Source organism: Esox lucius, chromosome 10 (assembly GCF_011004845.1).
Source record: "Esox lucius isolate fEsoLuc1 chromosome 10, fEsoLuc1.pri, whole genome shotgun sequence".
Lineage (NCBI taxonomy): Eukaryota > Metazoa > Chordata > Actinopteri > Esociformes > Esocidae > Esox > Esox lucius.
In genome coordinates, this window is record NC_047578.1 from 20,415,914 (window position 1) to 20,436,298 (window position 20,385).

At 41.0% G+C, this 20,385-nt stretch overlaps 2 protein-coding genes across 3 annotated transcripts in view; one reads left to right on the forward strand and one right to left on the reverse strand.

Moving 5' to 3' along the window:
* LOC114828690 (BOLA class I histocompatibility antigen, alpha chain BL3-7-like) overlaps positions 1-20,385 on the reverse strand; it is a 593,411-nt gene that overhangs the window by 529,926 nt on the left and 43,100 nt on the right. The gene's annotated exons all lie outside the window — the stretch shown is intronic.
* tapbp.1 (TAP binding protein (tapasin), tandem duplicate 1) lies at positions 13,690-17,824 on the forward strand. 2 transcript variants are annotated; one of them, XM_010901436.5, is made up of 8 exons: positions 13,690-13,888; positions 14,363-14,557; positions 14,789-15,037; positions 15,237-15,596; positions 15,792-16,115; positions 16,460-16,561; positions 16,661-16,680; positions 17,057-17,824. In XM_010901436.5, the coding sequence occupies exons 1-8, from the start codon at positions 13,828-13,830 to the stop codon at positions 17,066-17,068; spliced, it is 1,323 nt and encodes a 440-aa protein (XP_010899738.3). In that variant the 5' UTR covers positions 13,690-13,827; the 3' UTR covers positions 17,069-17,824. The 2 variants fall into 2 exon arrangements, with proteins under 2 accessions (XP_010899738.3, XP_034150568.1); XM_034294677.1 differs by lacking the exons at positions 16,661-16,680; positions 17,057-17,824 and adding an exon at positions 16,175-16,193 and having other exon boundaries at positions 15,792-16,135; positions 16,460-16,562.

The following is a 20,385-nucleotide window of genomic DNA, read 5'->3' on the forward strand; positions in this document are numbered from 1 at the left end:
GATGACACATGATGACATATCAAACCAAAAAAAGAGTCAGAAATCAGCAATCTTCTGCGTAACTATCATCATCATCATGGCAGTGTGGACACACTGATGCATCATATAGTTGTACTACTAAGTGGAAAGCAGTACATTGGTATAGATATTTTTTGTTTGTTACATTGTCATTAACATTGTAATCTTGCTATTCATCAAGTGTTGTTCTCTGTGTAAAGCAGTATTTAAAATTAAATACAGCGTCTGTAGACCCGTGCTGTGAAGTAACTAATGCTCTATTAATCTAGGTGTCACCTCAATGTTTATAAATAATTACATCAGTTTTGTACAGTACCAGATGGAACCATGTTCTGGAATTCTCTCCCACTCCTACATGGCCTTCTAGTGTGTGAACAGAGGGGAGATGCAAATCAAGTACAGTCAGTAAATAAGTTGGTAAATAGAAAGGGACAGACCATGACTCCAGCATGCTTACAGTGAAGGATAGACAGTACAACAGTGCCATCTACGGTTAACTGTAACTCTCCTCACCAGGTTTCAGAGAAATCACATGATCAATCACTTGTCTTTTTGGTCTCTGTTGGTCTGGGGTAAAGCGTCCCATAAATACAGCCCTAGCATCAGCATCTCCCTAAATCCTAACCTTAACTGTTAGTGGGAGAATTGCTAAACTGACCCAAGATAAGCATCTTGGCCCTCATTTATCATTCTTGCGTAGAAACGGGTGTATATGTTGGCGTAAGATTTTGCTTACACTCCTCTCACCCCCTGATTTATGAAGCTGTGCGTACCTTTAAAATCCAGGTGTACGCAATACCTGCCCTTGATAAATGCCGCGGCTGAAAACGACCGTCATTAGAATAACACGCCCCTATATAGTCAAGTCTCCACTTCCCCCACGCCCTCATTTTACGACATGGACACACGGAAGACGGCAAAAAAGAGAAACTTCTCTGACGTGGAGATTGAGACGATCACCGGGGAGGTAGAAAGAAATAAAATTGTTTCATTTGGCAGTTTAAAAAGCGGAATAAAAGATGATGATGTGATGTGGAGTACCATTCATTCACATTAATAATTGCATGACAATTTGTAATATTCGTCTTATTATTTTATGATATTTATTATTAATGACGTTTATTGTTATTTAGAAGAAGAATGTCGTTATTATTATTATTTATATTATTATTATTGTTATTTAAAAGAAGAAGAATGTCATTTTTATTTTTTTATCAGTCTGAATTATATTTTGGTCATTAAAAGCCTTTTATTACTGAACCCAGTCCGTGCGCAACTGCCGGGCCTAACCCTGAAACGTCATGTAAAGCGCACATGCTCGCATCTGAAGGAATACATATAAATCAAATGCTTTGGTAAAGTCACACAAATTAAACATTGAAGTCCATGTTGCACAAAACTAAACACTGAAGTTTTTTTTTTACAGTGGGTCATAATATATCATATCTTTGAGTTTGTCAGTGCGTTAGGATTTTTTTTCTGCGCATTTCCGCACTAACTCAAAACGTGCGTACACCACCTCCTGAGCTAGTGTAGGATTTGAGAGTGCCGTACGCCAACGTCCTTATTGATAAATCTCAAAGTCACCGTGGTTTTGGGTGTACGCCAGGTGTACGCTGGAAATTTGGTGTACGCACTTTTGATAAACGAGGGCCCTTATGTTTACTTTACCCAGCTCCTCCTCAATCATGCCCAATATGGAATTAACCTCTTCACAGATATTGGATCAGATTACCCCCCTACCAATCTTCCCATTAACTACGGGTGATGGGACAAATATCTGACCGTGTATCAGTGGTTATGGGAAACACATCAGAGGGACTGGTGTAGTTCCTTTGTATTGTCAACAGAGAAATAATATTTGGCACACACACCAGGAAGTAGGATGGGTAGAGCAGAGGCTTGATTATCAGATGAGAATCATGTCATGCATTTCTTTTGAAACATTGTCTGCATTTAAAAATAAACATATTTTATTTTCATACAGTAATAAACGTTGGTAAGGATGGAATAAAATCTTGTTTAGATTATTATTTTCTACTGAATTATGTTTGCTAGTTACACACATATAATTATATAATTGTTCATGTCCTTAGGGACCCTACACAGAAATAATAGGAATAACCCTTTGACACAGCAACCAGAGCTGAGCCCTCAAATCACAGAGCGTACTGTTACCTACTCTGATGTCTTACCTATACAGGAGGTTTGTGTGATACAGGTTTACAATTGGGAACCAAATGTCCGCACAAAGATAGGAAGTCCCAACAAATCGCTTGCCACAATGTTTTTTACCAGCCCCAAAGAGGATAAAGGGATTTCTGGCTTAGGGGTTAATTTTTAAATAAAACTTATAATTAAGGTTGAATATTAGCAGGGCGGTTGCCAGGAATCCTGGGACCCCTAAAATGATTAATGCTAAAATTGATATTATTAAGATCAGTGGGACATGGACCTCCTGAATCACATCCAACTTTCCCCATGTTAGCTACAGCCATGAATATTAGTGTTATATTAGTGTTAGGATTCAGGTTGCTATAGGCAATCATATGAATGCAGTTGTATATTAGTATGTATTATTTAATTAATAATTATTTTATTACTATTTAATTAGTTCAGTAATGGAATTAAATTCTAGGCCTGAGTGGTACTCTGCAGCCCTACCCAGTCTACCCAGCCTCATGAGTGGTGCCACAAAAACAAACTGTTAAAGAGCTGTTAAAGAGCCTATGATTAAAAAAGAAGGCCATTCTTCCAACGAAATGACGTACAGTTACACTATTGTCATAATGACAAATTGTTAACTGTAAAAATGTTATTCACCATGAACATTTGACGTTACAGATAAAGCAGCATGAAAGTGTAATTATTTTTTTTGTAAAGAAAACATGAGTGAGCAGGCAAAAAAACATTTATTTTATTTCTTATGGGATTCATATTCAACTGTAGGTCATAACAGAATGGCACAATCGTAAAACATGGTAAAAAAGAAAGAAAATTAAATGACCCCTGTTCAATATTCTGCATACCCTTTGTTCTAAATACTGTGTATTGTCCCCTTTAGCATCAATGACAGTGTGCAGTCTTTTGTAATAGTTGTCTATGAGGCCCTGAATTCTTGCAGGTGGTATAGCTGCACATTCATCTTGGTAAAATGCCTCCAGGTCATGCAAAGTCTTTGGTCGTCTTGCATAAACTGCACGTTTGAGATCTCCCCAGAGTGGCTTGATGATATTAAGGTAAGGAGACTGTGATGGCCACTGCAGATCCTTCAACCTTTTCTGCTGTAACCACTGGAGGGTCAACTTGGCCTTGTGGTTACCATGATTATTCCGTCCAAAATAATAATTAGCATATGTAAACATAATCGTAACTAAACTTAACAAATTGCCGTTATTATTACCACCGGTTCTAGTTTTACGATTTAATGCAATTCTGCGTGTAGTTTGTCCACGTGGTTCGACTGCTGTAAACAGGATTGCAATATCCGCGGGTTTCACGCAAATTGGGCTACTTTTCGAACAATGATGCGTGGGAAAATGTATTGGTCGCGGGTGGCGGATTTTGTCATACTTATGAACCTCACTGCACCATTTCTGTCTTTATATGCTATTTTGTGTGATTCAGTGCTGCTGTTATCAAAGTCAGGCGTCAGCTTTGTCTTCACATGCGTCAGTTCAGTTCAGTTGTAAAATAGTCTGTATTGTGCACCAACAAAAATGGGCTAGTTTTCAGGCATTTTGGCTTGGTTTTGAGCAGTCATTGTCTGGGTGAAGTGTCAATCATTTATGTTGCACTGCATGTGTAATTTATGTAGATGGTAGTCGTTTTCATTGATTGCATATTCGTATAGTATACTTTATAGTTTTATTTGCTAACTGGATGATAAATAGCATTATTAATGTTTGTTTGATGTGCAAGGAGTTTTGTTAATCAACTTTCATTTACAATGAGTGACATCATGAGCACAAGGAAGGGTTGGTGTTGTTCCGACGACATACTTAATGTTGGCACAACTGAGGTTAGGTTTAGGCACAGGTGTCTCTGAGGTTAGGGTAAGGTCAAAGGGTGGTGGGCAGGGAAATATTTTGTCTTTGGACTGGGGTAAACAATTAAATACAGGTCAGCTGCAATGGTGGTCCTGGAACATTAATTATGATGCTGTAGGAACAACACCAACATGGTGATACCAGATTGTGTGAATATTGATGGTTAATATACATACATTTTTAAACTGTTTTTCTGGAGGGGATCCCCAGACCCCTGGCGGATTTTGTCCCCCCCAATGTTGACTCCATGGCTACAGCCTTGTTGTAGAGTGTTCCTGGAAAATCCATAAAATTCACAGGTCACTGTAGTTCAAATAGTATTCTGTTATTATAGCCTGTACACGATTGATACTGATAAAATAATCGAATGTTTTCATATGTATGAAATCTTCCTATTAATTTTAGTTTCCTTACTTGCATTCTCAACATCACACTTCTGGACTTCATAAAACATCATAATCCTTTAATGCAATTTAATTTCACATTATCCATTCATTTAATGAGTAAACACCTTAATGAAAGGCTAGCAAACCAAGTTTGTCGTTTCAGTTCAGGTGGGACAAACGTATCCACACCTTAATTGTGAAAACAATCCCACAAACAATCCCTAATGTCAAAGGAAGCAGACAAAATGTCATTTTTTACCAACCTGCCGATGTGGAACAGATGCCAAATTAAAGTATAAGGCAAATCTTCATCTTGCACAACTTTAAAAGTCAGTTGTTGCCATATCCTCATGTAAAATCTAACTGAAACGCCAATGTGGAGAAATGGAAAATGCCTTAACTGGAGCTATAGGATCGACACTGCGCGTCACCTTTCACCTGGCCTATATTTTGAGATCAAAACAGAACAGAAATGTGTTTATTTCAGAAAATAGACCATTTATAAAAAACACCTGATATGAATATTTGTTGGTTGACATTAGAATAGATCTAAATAATTTGGACCCCAATACTTTTGAGAAACATATTGGGACTTACATTGGTAAGGATTTTATTAAAACAATAGCATATTAACTTTTTAGCAAACAATACATCTCAGCATTGTATCATTCATTTTGTAAAGATTTTGGCTGTCATAATTATGGTTGGATGTAAAACCCACCTTACTGTTTTGTTTTATGATGTTCTGTCATAGAAATATTGGTCAGTCCAGATACAGTGGGGTGAACAAGTATTCCCGATTTTGCAGGTTTTCCCACGTACAAACCATGTAGAAGTCTGTAATATTTGGTACAGAAACCTTTGTTTGCAATTACAGAGATCATATATTTCCTGTATTGCATGACCAGGTTTGCACACACTGCAGCAGGGATTTTGGCCCACTCCTCCATGCTTCACAGTTGGGATGGTGTTCTTGGGGTTGTACTCATCCTTCTTCTTCCTCCATATACGGCAAGAGGAATTTCGACCAAAAAGCTCTATTTTTGTCTCATCAGACCACATGACCTTCTCCCATTCCTCCTCTGGATCATCCAGATGGTCACTGGCAAACTTCAGTAAATATTACTTATGGTGATGTGGAGGAAAGGGAAAGTTGCTCCACAGAGGAGAATGGATTCCATAGAAGAACACTGACCAGTTCTGAGCCATCTTGCTGGTCAGTGTGGAAGGAAAGATATTCGTCAGCATTGTGACCAGATGTCTGACTGACTACCTCCTGTAGAACTTCAACACTTTAGAGCAGAAAGGACAGCCCAGAGCACACAGGTGGTCACACAACTTACCAGTGAAGAATGTGAGTATAGAGGAGGTCTCTCTGCCATGGTAAATGCCTATAGCGCCATATAACACAAAATGGTTGAAGTGGCCCTGGGGCAGCAGGATCTTCCTTGTAAGATCAGGTATGTCTAATGGACTACAACAACAGTTTCAGTTTCAAAGTCACCTCAGCATCCACAACATTGTAATGGCAAAGGTTTGACAAGGGAATTATCACTGGCTGTACCATTTCAGTGTTTGCCATTAACAATTTGATGCAGAGTCCCACTAACCAAGTCTCACATGAGAAAACCTCCCATTAATGGATGACCTGAATGACAACATCTGCCCCATGGAGATGGAGGATTCTGAAAGGGTTGGAAACACTTCAGCTGGGAGAGGATGAGTTTCAAATCAGCAAAGTCCAGATCCCTCATGCTGAAGAGGAAGTTGTTAGAGAAGTGCTGCTTCGCCATCAGAGATACAAATTCCTCCATTAACAGAGAAACCAGAAAAAAATGTGGGTCTCTTGGTTTAATGTTTGACAGCAGCCTAAGGAACACAGTGTTGACAGTGCTAGTCCGGGGCGAAACACAGCTAAAGCACAAACCCAGCGCTCCCATAAGCCCCCCATTAGTAGCAAGAATTAAATTAGGAACGCATCGACACACGTCACTTCAGCCAATGGCCATCGATCAACCAACTGCCTGTAAAGGACATGGACAGCTGTCGAGATGATTCTTTCATGAGACACATTTCACTCGAGTCCAAACAGTGGCATGCGAGTGAACAGCACCTCTGGTAATAAACATCTCTGTCCTCGGCCTAGCAGCATATCTTCCCCAGTTAAATATTAATGGCTCCGCTAGTGGAACACAGCATCCATCCTGGAGGAGCCATCTGGAGCTGTAAATGTTGTTGACACCTGGACACGTCTACATAACAAGGTCAAGGACTAAATATAGAAACATGATGTCCTCCCATGGACCCTCTCTCCTATTCAGGTCTACCTGATCACTTCAGTTGAGGGATTTGATAAAAGGGTCAGCAGACGCCTCCACAAGGGGCTGGATTACCTGGAAGCCTGAACAGCATCACCTGGTATGTTAGGATAAACACGTTGAAACTAGCTATCAGCAACCTGAATGATGAAGTCAAGGTGACACATACAAGGGAGGTGCTGCAATACAGGAAGACCATCAAGACTGAGGAGGCTGTTGGAAGATACCATTTACCATTTGATGAATGTGTAGTGGAGAAGTGTTTTCTGATACACTATTGATATACTAACCATAAATAGATATTGTGGTGGAAATGAAGGTTCACCGAAAAACAACTTGGTAAGACGGAGACCGACATCTCACAACACAATAGCAGTTTATTATAAGCAGAGAGACACATTAATTCAGAATCAATGACATCTCTGGAAAGCATCTCAGAAAGGTATTCTCCTATAGAGCTAATGGGGTGTGATAAAACAGTTCACAACAACTACACTTCAGCAAGACAATGTTTATCTGGTTTAAACCGATTCTTCTTTTAACGTCTTCTTTGTTCACTCAGTGGTTATAGCCAGTACAGCTGGCTACTACAAGTTACTTTGTTACACTTCAACAGAACATCACGGAGGCCTACCGCTTCCCAATGGGAACAAACTCAGTACTTTTCTATCAGCAGATCAAGAACCTACTTTTAAATCATTGTTGCCATGCAGACATATCAGAAGTACTAGAACAATAGTAAATAGTACATTTCCATAACTATATACAGTTTGGTGATGTTCTCATTTAATGAATAAAATGATGTGTTGTCAGATAAAAAGGTTGATTAATTACTGTGGTGATGATGTGTGTTTTGTTTTGTTATTACTGGTAGAAATCATGTGAATTACTGTCCCCACTCATGTATGCCTCCTACCTGTTTACCTGTGACCTTATACACCTGACCCACCACCTGACCTCTAATCCCAATGTCACTGCCATCCAGCAGTGAGAAGGGACAGCCCAAAGAAAATGTAACTAACACAAACTATCAAAATGGCTCTAAAAAAGACCATAGCAAAGGCAGTGAATACAAGCATCTATGTGGCTGTGGATCAAAAGAAATAATCAGTGGACAAAGTAAACCTGCTAGTTGAAGTTTCATGAATCCTTGTTTGGTTGTTGTAGCGTTGCTGTATGAGGTTCAAACCCCCGAAACACCAGGCAATGACCCCCCCCCCCCCCCCCCCCCCCCCATTAACCTAAATGAAAAATACTGAGACTCTACAAAGTAATGTCTTTATTTGTGAACAGTGTTTGCATGGAATGTTTGGTACATAAACCTGTAGTTTCTATGGTTGTAGAATTCTATATACCTGGAAAGTAATCTGACAATAACAGGAGATACAAAGGAACTTTCATTGAAATATGACGAGTTATTGCTCCCTCTATAGTCAGTCTGTAGCGTATGAGTTGGTGGACTGGAACTTATTACTATATTCATTGCAGCCTCAGTTACCAAATATGGTGAATGTGTCCAGATCCATATCTGAGTGGCTCAGTAACTTCCTGACCAACTGGACACAACAGGTCATAGTAGAGTGCAGGAAAGATCCTCACTGAGCCCTTCAACCCTCCACAGTCAGGCAGGTGTGAAGAACAGGTCAATCAAGACCTCAGCAAGAGTGTCCTCTTCAAAACACCTCAAACTGTTAACTAAGGAGAAGAAGAACAACAAGTACACCTGTTCTGGTTGAATAGAAAGAAAACAATCACCATCAAACTGGACCAGTCTGGGATTATAAACAAGTGTGGGAAGAATGATAGATGAAAGCATGAGGTAGAATACCACTTTATAGAGGTGGACATGGTTTTGGAAGATTCCATCATTGTTTCAGAAAGTTTCTCTGTACTCCATTATGGTGGTCTTGAGAGACTGTGTTTGTAAGACAAAATACTACGCAATATGCAATCACAGCAAGATATTTGAAAGACACATTGTTGGTATGTTATATTGTCCTCATAATTAAATTACAATAAGTGTTTGCCATTCAGCAATTGTTTATGTCTTATTCTATATAAAGCCCAATGCTATGTGAGGTGCTGTAAACCACAGCTGTGAAGTCAAGAATGACTCAAATTCTTACCCAGATGAAACAATGTTCTGGAATTCTTTTACACTCCCAGTTTCCTCTGGTATGTGTTTTGAGAGGAGGACTAAGTCAGGTTCAGTCAGGTAATTAATCTGTGAATTGAAAGTCCCTGATAGGAGATATACAGTAAATGAAACAGACCATGACTCCAGTAGCCTCACAATGAAGATGAACAATACCACAGTGCCATCTACTGGTGACTTTAAAGATATTCACCATGTTTCCGGGAAATGACATGATGAGTTACTTAACTTTCATGTATCTCTGTTGATCTGGGTAACTCCTCCCCTGGGTACAGATCTAGGATCAGCCTCCCCTCCACCGATCCTCACTAACCCAGCATTAAAATAATAGGAATTCCTTGGGTTTTTCAACCAGGGCCAAGCCCCAAAGTTACATAGTCTATTGTTATTGATTAGGACGTCTCACATATGGGTGTGTGTGTGTGTGTGTGTGTGTGTGCTCACAAAATGAGGTCTGTGAGAGAGAAAGACAGATGGGTGAACAAAAGACAGAATAGGCTAATTAATTATGTTATACAAGAAATACCTATCATGTTTTAATGGAAATCCATGTCACATCACGTGTCATTTGAAACTGGAGGTGATATAAACTGTCTTCAGATTACTTAATTTTCTTGTACAAGGAAATCAAGTATTGACTGTTCTGATCGGCATTTGAAAGTAGTGCTGGAGCTCCATCGTGTGTTAAGTGTGCTTTCTGCATTGTGTTGATGCTACCTCATTACAAAGTGCAACTTATTAGGTTCTGCAAAATGTGCAAATCTTTTATTATTTGGTAATATCGCGTTTTAACATCAATGCCAAATAAAGTCAGAATTGACTTCTGATTTCTATGAAGCCATTGACTACTTGCTATTGTTTTGGCCGGACCGCGTAAGTGGAGCAGGTCTAGAAGAGCGAATGTCTCTGAGAGACTGACTGACAGACTACCCTTTGTTAAATAGTGTTGTGGTTACAGATGTGTGGACTAACACACTGGAGGTCCTATGTTCGAGCCTCGATATATTCAAAACCAATTATGCATTACGGTTTGTTCAGGATGGACGGAAACTTTGCTGTCTACAACCTTCCGTAGCTATGTTATAGTAAGCATAAATAAAACAGTTTACAGTTATATTGGGACTATTTCTGGTGCATTTTCCAAGTACGCATCCTTGCATTTCTTTTCGGGTCAGGATAGACATAAACGTAGTCAGTCAGTTTAACACAATGCTTAATGGTGTCAAGTGAAATATTCAAACTTGCCGTGATGTTAACGTATGAAAAAATGATCTAATGTCAAGACGCTATACCGACACTTAGCAAACGGACGGCTCTGTGGTGTAGTGGTTAAAGGTGGAGCCTCTAGTGTGGGAGACCATAGGTTTGAATCCAGTGAGGGCAACAATGTTCATTACTTTTATGTTCATCGCAGGCCAGCTGAACTAGGCTCGCCTGGTTCCTTATCTGGTTTAACTACCCCATCACTCAGGATAATTATGGCAGGCAGCTCAATACTTTGAGAATCGTCTTGAGCGATGAAATCATCACTTCACCATGCAATGTAAAGTAATCACTGTGGTCCACCTGATAGGGTCTGGAAACATAAAATAGGCTGGTGTATTCAAATCAAAATGCACCAGTGAACTTGAATCGCTAGCTAGCAACCTTCACATTTGCCATTAATTACGGAAAGAAATCAAATGCGTAATCCAATCTTAATTAATACACATTTGAGAATTCAACATACTGCCACTGAAGTAACCATAGCAACAAAATATTTAGCAATTTTTCCTAAACAGATTTAATATTATGTACTTTCCCAAACAGGTACACAAACATGTATATACTGAAATAAAACGATACTTCTTTTGGCTCCTCACAAAAATATATTCTTTCAAACTATAGTTACAACAACTTTAGTAACCATAGCAACATAATTTTTTGCAACTTTTAATAAATTACTCCAATGTAATGTTCTTTCTGAACTAGACACACAACGACATGTTTACACTGAAATGTAGCTGTACATTTTAGTTCTTTACTCCTCAAGTAACTTTCTGAAGCAGAAACACAAACTTTTATCAATTTAAATGAAGCTATATGTTTTCCTTATTTAAATCTGAAAGAATTACAGAAATATCTCTTACCATACTCTAGACACTGCAACCCAAGTAACCATAGCAACATTTCATAAAACTTTTCATAAACAACTCTAATGTAAAGTAATTTGTGCAAACTTTTTTATTACAATAGGTACTATTCAGAAGCAGTACAAAATACTGAATGTCAAGCCAACCAGCCAACTAATCTATATAAAATCATGATGAATACCAACAAGCGTGAATACATTTAAAGGGGGGAAGAAGTCTGTACGTTGTCCAAAGGTAAGTGATATCTTAGAAGGTATCTAGGTATCAAACAATAAATTACCTACCAAGAAAGTACCTTAGACACACACACAGACACAGGCAGAACACGTGTGCATCCACAAATACACCCAGGAGGAGTGAAGACCAACAGTGTAGAGATTAATACCACACCATTTCCTGCCTTTTTGTGTTGTTTGTATTGTCAATAGAGAAGTGGCATTTGGGCACATACACCAGGAAATCAGATGAGCAGAGAAGAAGGCCATAGGTTTTGTTTTGCAGATAAGTCACAGTCATCCTTCTTTTTTGCAACATTGTCTGCATTCTGTAAAACAGTCTGGAAATTCTTTGGCATTCCAACGTGTCAGAATTTCCAAAAGGCAGATTTTCTCTGTTGACTGGATATACAGAAGTGGTATGGTGGTGTAGTTGTTAGGGCATCTGACTGGATATAAAGAAGTGGTATGGTGGTGTAGTTCTTAGGGCATCTGACTAGTTTCCCAAAGGGCCTTGGTTCTAATTCCTAATTGCGTCTCCTCCCCTGTAACTTTCCCCCAGGTTGTTGCTGAAAATAAGAATTGGTTCTTAATTAACTTGCCCAGTTAAATAATAGTAAAAATACTTAATGGCATTAGAGTTTGATAATTAAGGAACTCTAGCTTTGCAGATAAATCTACAGCATTGTTGACTCAGGGTTCGAATTATGGGGGAGATTGGGGGGTTGAACCCCCCCAGTTAAGACTTGGACCCCTCCAAAAGAGGTGAAAACAACAGTTCAGGGGTTTTGAAACATGCCTGGAGAAAAAGTTGTCCCCCTGATTGTCGTTGGAAAATTTGTACTCTGTGTTTACTAGAACCCTGCATGATGCCCCTTGGGTACTGTAAACAGGGCCAAGCCCCAACGTGACAGAATCTGACCTATAGGTTTATGTGCATGTGTGTTGATGTTAAACTATCATAGAGGTGACAGTAAAACAAGGAAAATCATGTCATGTGATGACGTTTGGCTGGTCCGCTGAATGACAAGCTTTATCATACTTGAGGTTCCATTCAGGGTTAAGTTAGGGATTTCTTTTTCTTTTGAATGTACTAATTTGGCATTTCTCTCTTTGATATTAAAATCAAAGTGTGTGTGAGTCTGTGTGAAAGTGCATTTGTATAACATCAATAAAACAATTTAATAAAAGAAATAGCTACTATGTATTAATTAAGTTGAAGTATTGGAATTCATGGACGGGATAGTGCGAAGCGGCTGGGATGAGGATTAGCACCTCTAAATCTGAGGCCATGGTTCTCAGCAGGAAACCGATGGAGTGCCTCCTCCGGGTAGGGAATGAGGCGTTACCCCAAGTAAAAGAGTTCAAGTATCTTGGGGTCTTGTTCGCGAGTGAGGGGACAAATGGAGCAGGAGATTGGCCGGAGAATCGGAGCAGCAGGGCCGGTATTGCATTCGCTTTACCGCACCGTTGTAACAAAAAGAGAGCTGAGCCGGAAGGCAAAGCTCTTGATATACCGGTCAATTTTCGTTCCTACCCTCACCTATGGTCATGAAGGCTGGGTCATGACCGAAAGAACTAGATCGAGAGTACAAGCGGCTTAAATTAAATGGGTTTTCTCAGAAGGGTGGCTGTCTTCTCGCTTAGACATGGATGCCCCCAGGACGTCTCCCTTGGGAGGTGTTCCAGGCACGTCCAGCTGGGAAGAGACCTCGGGGTAGGCCCAGGACTAGGTGGAGAGATTATATTTCGACACTGGCCTGGAAACGCCTCGAGATCCCCCAGTCAGAGCTGCCAAATGTGGCTCGGGAAAGGGAAGTTTGGGGTCCCCTGCTGGAGCTGCTGCTCCCGTGACCCGATACCGGATAAGCGGATGAAGATGAAGAAGTATTGGAATTAATTTCACAATACGTGTCATTTAAAACATGAGACGGTATAAACCACAGGTGTCAAACCAATACCACGGAGGGCAAGTATGCTGGCTTTGGTTTTTTCCTTTAAATTGGTCCCCAGTTCAGACCTTAAAAACCAGGTGAAGTTAGAACCTAACCAATTAGTGACCTAATTAATCAATCATGTACAAGGTAAGAACGAAAACCTGTAGACACTCAGCCCTCCGTGGAACTGGTTCTGTCGAACCTGTGGCATAAATTGTCCTTGGATGACCCTTCTGATGCGGTTTTAAAAGTAATGTTGGAGCGCCATCTTGTGTTTATGTTCTGAAATGAACGGAAAGTGTATTACGTATGTGAGTGTTCTACAACGTGTTGACCGTGTTGAATTTCTTTTTGCGAGATATTAGATAACGCAGAATTTGCACAAGATTGCAGAATTTTAACACCTTTAATTTGGTCACAACACGTTTTTAAATCAATTACCCTACAATTTTACCACATCCAGCTCATTTTGCTATGCGCATGTCAGGATCTATCTGTAAAATGAAAGCGAAAGAGTTATTTGGGGATTTGCGGGGAAGTCCTAAGATAATATTGTATTTCTACATGCTATAACAACTAAAACTACACAACAGTCGCGGACACAGTCGAAGAACACAATGGCTGACATTTCAACTATTTATAAACTCTCCATAATCGCCTTTATTTACTTCACGAACGGTAAAGTGGGCAATATAACTTAGCGTATTTACATCCAGCTGTCCAGGTCCAGCATTTGAATATAAGTGTAGTGTTTTTTATTTAGTGTCAATGAAGAATAGGCTAGTCAATATGACAAATTAATTATACGATTTGTAAGAATCGAAATCGATTTCTAACTCGATTTCGACAGCAGCGATGATAGCCTATTTTGTTGCAAAATGAGAAAATATCTTATTTTAAAATGACAAACAGCTCTACAACATAACATTACTATGCATGCAATTCAGTATTTGTATAGTTATATTTTAATACATTTCAGTAATAGAGTTAAATTATTTGTTTCACAGTATTAGTACCAAGCATCTCTTACCTATGTGCTCCTTTGAATGCCTCTTCATGTCCATCCTTACTAGGCCTATGTACAATAACCTCCATCTTACCTTTCCATCTGTGGTTTCATACATCCACAACTCTCATCCTTCTGTTGTACAGTCTATGGGACAAGCTGTCCTGTTCTGGAGTGCTGGTTTGTCCAGGAGAGACCTGGTCGAGGTGGAGGCTTCCCTGCTGCTATGAGCCAGGAGAAGTCATTACTGTACATCAATACAGACCCAGAGTGGAAAAGGCCAGAGTCACAGCAGAGACCATCTACAGACATCAACCCTGATAGACTCTACTACATCACTGGTCAGAGCTTTACACATTATATTCAACTGGATCAGACTTCTTTAGTGTTTAGAAATAATGACCAGTTTGAATGATAATAATGATGGTAAAACGTGCAATCAGTAAATTTTGTCACCCAAGCTAAAAAAAAAACATACACAGCCAAATGACATTTTTATCTCTGCTGATAATACATTGGATTTGATTGAAAGTTTAATTCCTATTGACTAAACCTCCATCCTCTCCCCTCAGACCCAGCAGCCACCTTCTGCAGTTCCTCTCTTCACCCACCAGAGGGCTCAGTCCAGAAGCCCCAGTGTGAGATCAACCCTTTCATGCCCCAGCCCTCTAGTGTCCAATGGACAGTCTCACTCACAGACTCCGCCCACAGCCCCATCTACCTGCAAGCTGATTGGTACTCTGCCAGCTTGCAGGGCCTTAATGGACAGCTGAGCCTCTCCAGTGTCATGCGTGCTCCCACAGCAACTAAGGAACCAGCTGGTAAAGAGCGCTATGGAATACCATTCTTCTTGTTCATGCTTGTAAAAGTTAGACTGCTCCTATTTAACTGACACAAGGGATGCAGATGGACACCAAATGGCATTCATTTAGCAGAGTAGTAAAACATACCAACTGTAATCATAAAAACCAATGATGTCACAGATGTAGTGTCAAATGATAATGTTTCTTTCTCTCCCAGTGTTGCTCAGTGTGTCCAGTAGAACACCAGTGGTCCGTTCCAGACTCGGAGAACGGGTGGTTCTAGACTGTGGGTTCTGGGCCGAGGCCTCCTCCCCTCTCTCTGGCTCTGGTTTCACAGTAGAGTGGCGCTACCAGTTCAGGGGTGACGGCCGTCTGGTCCTGGCCTACGACGGCAAGAATGACCGATTGGCTGAGACCCAGGAAAAGGGGGCGGAGCTAGATTTTACAGCCCTCCACGAGAGAGGAAACGCATCACTGATCCTGCAGGAAGCTCAAGTGCGCCACTCAGGAACTTATATCTGCACGGTGTACCTCCCCTATATCCTGGCTCAGGTGGCTGTAGAACTGGAAATAGTGGGTAAGGGAGGATGAACGTGGACTGAAATGTCAACTGGGTTTGTTTCAGTGTGGTTTGATGGAATCTCAACTTCTGTGTATTTGTACATATTCTGTTGAAGCTAGCTACCATTAATCATTTTTCTAACAGTACATGATCTGTAAATATTGAAAATGGTATATTCTCTTCCCTCTTATCTCTCCCTTTGTCTCCCAGAGCCTCCGTCCCTCTCCATTTTCCCCTCCCCTCTCCCTCTCTCTGTGCCCGGCCAGGTGGTGACGGTGCAGTGTGAGGCGTCAGGCTTCTCCCCCCTCTCCCTGGAGCTCCACTGGGAGTTAATGGAGACTGACGGCAATGTCAGGCCCCTCGGCCAGGGCAGCGTATCGGGCCACAGGCAGGGCCCAGACGGCACTTACAGTCAGACAACCCGTCTGCAGCTGGACTCGGCCAAGCTGGATCTGGGCCGTGGGGGGGAGGTCACCTGTGTGGCCGTCCACCCTGGAGGAACCCGGCGGGCCAGGGTCACCCTCAATGTCATCGGTGAGACTCAGTAGACCAGGGTCACCCTTAATGTCATCGGTGAGACTCAGTAGACCAGGGTCACCCTCAATGTCATCGGTGAGACTCTGTAGACCAGGGCCACCCTCAATGTCATCGGTGAGACTCAATAGACCTGCTTTCTAGGACTGGAGGATATAGCTCCTTTTAACGGATTCAGGGTCAGTTATGACTGAGGTAATGAGAATCTGATCCTGTATCTGCTGTTAGGGGTGACTGGTCCTATCATTAGAGTTGATTTCATGTTTCATGAGTTGAAAAGGGATTTCATCCCCAATCTTAAAAATGTCTCATATTTCCAATTGTTGCCTCTTTCCTCCAATCAGGTGTCAGTGCTCCCTCCATTGAGGACTCTATGGCGATGGTTGCCGTGGCCTTGTGTCTCTATGGTTTGATCAAGGTCATCTCTTGGACATTCATCAGCTCTGGTAAATCAGTCTGAACTGCAATATAAATCAACTGTACGAACAGAATGGCCTTGAAGCAGTTAAGTTACTGTGTTTCAATCTTCTTACTTGCCTCTATAGGGTCAGAAGATGCCGAAAAGGTAAATGTGCTTTCATAAATGTTGTTAGACATTGGATTTACATGTTATTAAAATGTATCTAGGTACATTTGTCAAATTGAAAACGAAAGCAAAAGCTACACACTCTGTTGGCTCTGATAGAGTAATTTATTTATTGCAGCTTTTGTTGTCATTTTTGAATGGTTGTACTCCGACTAACCAGGCGTGCATTTCTTTTTGCTTTCAGTCTGAACTAATTTCCTAGCTAACAGGCCCAAATCTGTTATCTCTAAAGCTGTAGCCTGGTTGTTAAAACTTCACCGCCAGAATTACTGTTTTATATGTAATAGTACAGTACATTTCTCTGTTTAGTTAGTCTCTGACATTGTTCTCATCCTTATCCTCTCCCCTTTTACAGAAAGCAAAGTAAATGTGGATTCCCTTGTTAGTGTTTTAAGGACACAACCAAGCTGGAACTTCAAGATGTAATGTTTTTTTTTGTCTTTTATAGTCTATATAGCAGAAACATCTATGAAATTGTGCCATTCAACTGGATTGGTGCAACAGAACATACACCTCTCATCATGATCAGTTCACCTGAAAATCAGATTTCTTTCACAAATGGCAGAGATGTAGCATTGATCTGGTTGATTTTTTTCTTTTAGCCCAAAGTTTTGGAAAACTTAGTCCCTAGCATTGTATATCTGTAATTTCTCAAATGACATTTGAGGATTTACAGATATAAATGTTTTTATATTTAGTGAATATAAAGCTCATTTTAAGAAGTGTCTTTCAGAAAGAAATTGCAGAAAAGAATTGCTTGTATACTAAAAACATAGAAGTGTACCACTGTATTGTTTACATTTTCTTTTGACTTGTTTTGTGTATAATATGCCATTATTAAAATAAGTTTTATATTCCTGCTATCATGGGAGAGATGTTAATGGGTTTTATGGAAACAACTTTGAGGACTGAGATCTTCCAAATAGGTTATTGATTCATTTTAGTCATAAAATGTGAAGTTAAGATGTTTTTATCATTATTGTTTTTTTTCTCAGAGCAGCTTATGCACAGTTTGACACAATGGTGTGGGTTTTATTTGGTTTTAATATGTTGTACACTCAATTAAGTAGCTCAACTGAATTCGCATTTTCCCTGATCTCAAAATAAAGTCACAAAAAGCTTGGTTGTATTCATGTTTATTTTCAGTCTCAAAACCAAAATAACAACGTTCAGTAAATAAAGCTGACTTGAGCTTTTTTTACACTGTTTGGACTATTCACTTGACATGTGAAACTAGACGAAAGTGAATAGCCAATGGTCGACGATGATACTAAGCGACAACCAGCGGTCTACCAATTGATGGCTTGAATGTTCCCGGCCTGTTCAGTGGGAGAAATTTTGGTGTCGAGCGCGTAAGTTGACTATCATTGTTTTGACCATAGCTAGACATCTAACAACTGCCTAGAACTAAACACTAGTATGTGCATTAGCATTTCCTACAGCTAGTACAAGTATTTGTTTAGGTTTTGTGTATGTCATACCATAATATTACTTTATCTAGGTTATGGATTGGTGCTTCCTGATTAGCCAACTACAACTGTACCTTGTTGCTAACTGACGTTAGCGCGCTAAATAGCTAGCCAAAAAGGCAATTCACCACAATGGCTCTTAGGGTGTTGCTTCAAGTGTCGGTGATAATAAACGATCTAGTAAATGGACTGTTGTCCTGAAATAAGTTTTGATTATCTCCATCACTTTTAAACAAATACAGTACGGAACAGTCCACATTACTTAAACGTAGTAGGTAACGCGTACTTAGCCAGCAAGTTAGCGTTACTGTGTTGTTGCATTTGCTGTATGACTTCGCTCTATGGCCACTAAGAATAAGTAATGGGTGTTGTAATGATAGTTTGTTTAGATTCCTATCTGAATAGCGACAGGTTAAATGTTTACAATAAATTATCGTCACAGTAGGCACAGTAGCTTTTCAGGTTGTTTGTCCTTGTGCCTCATTGACATTGTGTCATTCTCAAAAAATAGTAGAATAAACGAACACTGTGTAATGTGATCGACGAGCAGCGAACTAAAGTAGATCTAGGTAATAAATTGGATGATGGTAGTAAGTGTTATGTTACTGTGAAACAATGGGACCCAACCAGGCTACTGTGGGTACCCGGCCTATTTAAAAAGGGGACTTAAGAAGATATGAAACCCCTAGGCTCATTGGTAAATGTAGGGGGTACTTCAGGCAGAGTAAATCCATTGCTTTAGAATATGTTCAATCATGACTTCTGTTCCCTCAGCAAAGAATTGTCCCTATTTTATGGCGGCAGCAGTGATGGACAGCATTGTAATCCTGGATGATGATGAGGAAGAAGAGAGGCCGCAACCCTCTTCCTCAGCCAATCACTGCACTCCCCCCAAAGTCCAACAGCCCGCTCCTACTCACATCACCAAATCTCCATTCGCAACGGCGAAGAAAGAGACCCATGTCCTTCAGGCGGAAAATCAGAAGCTCTTCACTGAGGTATGAAGGTACATGGATGGATGGTGGGGATGTGAGGAAGGTGAAGTCAGTGGTACAGCATCATGGGAAAACTGCGGTGGCTTTCAGTCTTTGCAGGCGATTATACATCAGTGTTTCTGGAAACTCATAGTGTGTGCAGGCTTTTTGCCCCAGGCCAGCACTAACACACCTGATTATAACGATACCACTAATCTTTATACCCTCCGTGTCCAAACGTCCCCCTGAACCCCTCTCCCTCACACCCCCTTCCCACCTCATCTAGTTTGTAGAGTACTGCTCAGCTCACACGGAAGACTGCCCAGAGGTCATGAAGTTCCTTCACGCCAAGCACGCCAAGGCGTCGCCGGAGTTCCTGGCGTCGGTGGAGTTCCGCAACACGCTGGGCCGCTGCCTGACACGCGCCCAGGCCCGCCGCACAAAGACCTTCGTCTACATCAACGAGCTGTGCACCGTCCTCAAGCAGCACTCGGCCAAGAGGAGGCCGACGGTCACGGCGGTGGAGCCCACGACGGGGGAGAAGAGGGAGGTGGAGGCGGCGGCGGAGGAGCTACCCTCGACCTCTGGGCAGCAGGAGGAGCCGACGAGGGAGGAGGAGGAGGCGCCGGTGGACGATGAGAAGGAGAGGAAGACGAAGAAGGCTTCCAGGAGACAGGTCAGCAGCAGTGTTCTCCAAGACTTCTTCCAATCCCAAAGCTGCTCCGTCACCCTCTGTGGTTTACATGAATTGGATTGGTGTAGTAACATATTTCCCTCTGATCGTTCATCATCAGAAACAATACAGCAGGCATTTCTCATCTGTCTCTCATTGTCTCAGATTGCCTACTTGGAGAATCTGCTGAAGATGTACAATGATGAAATCCAGCGGCTGCAGGAGAAGGAGCTGAGCATCAGCGAGCTGGAGGAGGAGGACTCCAGCTACATCCAGGAGCACAAGCTCAAACGCAAGGTCAGGTCGTCACCTCAGAAGGACGCATTAGTTCCAGTGGCTCAGCTGGTGTGACGCTCCTGCCACTTTATAGCTGTTTGATTCTTGCATGAGTCACATAGTAAATATATTTGATGTGGTAACTCTTTATGGAAACTGAGTTTTCCAGGTTAAAATGTGTATTTTGAACAACAGAAGTGTTAATAAAGTGCTCTCTCATAGATGATGAAGATCTACGATAAGCTCTGTGAGCTGAAGGGTTGCACCAGCCTGACAGGCCGAGTGATCGAAC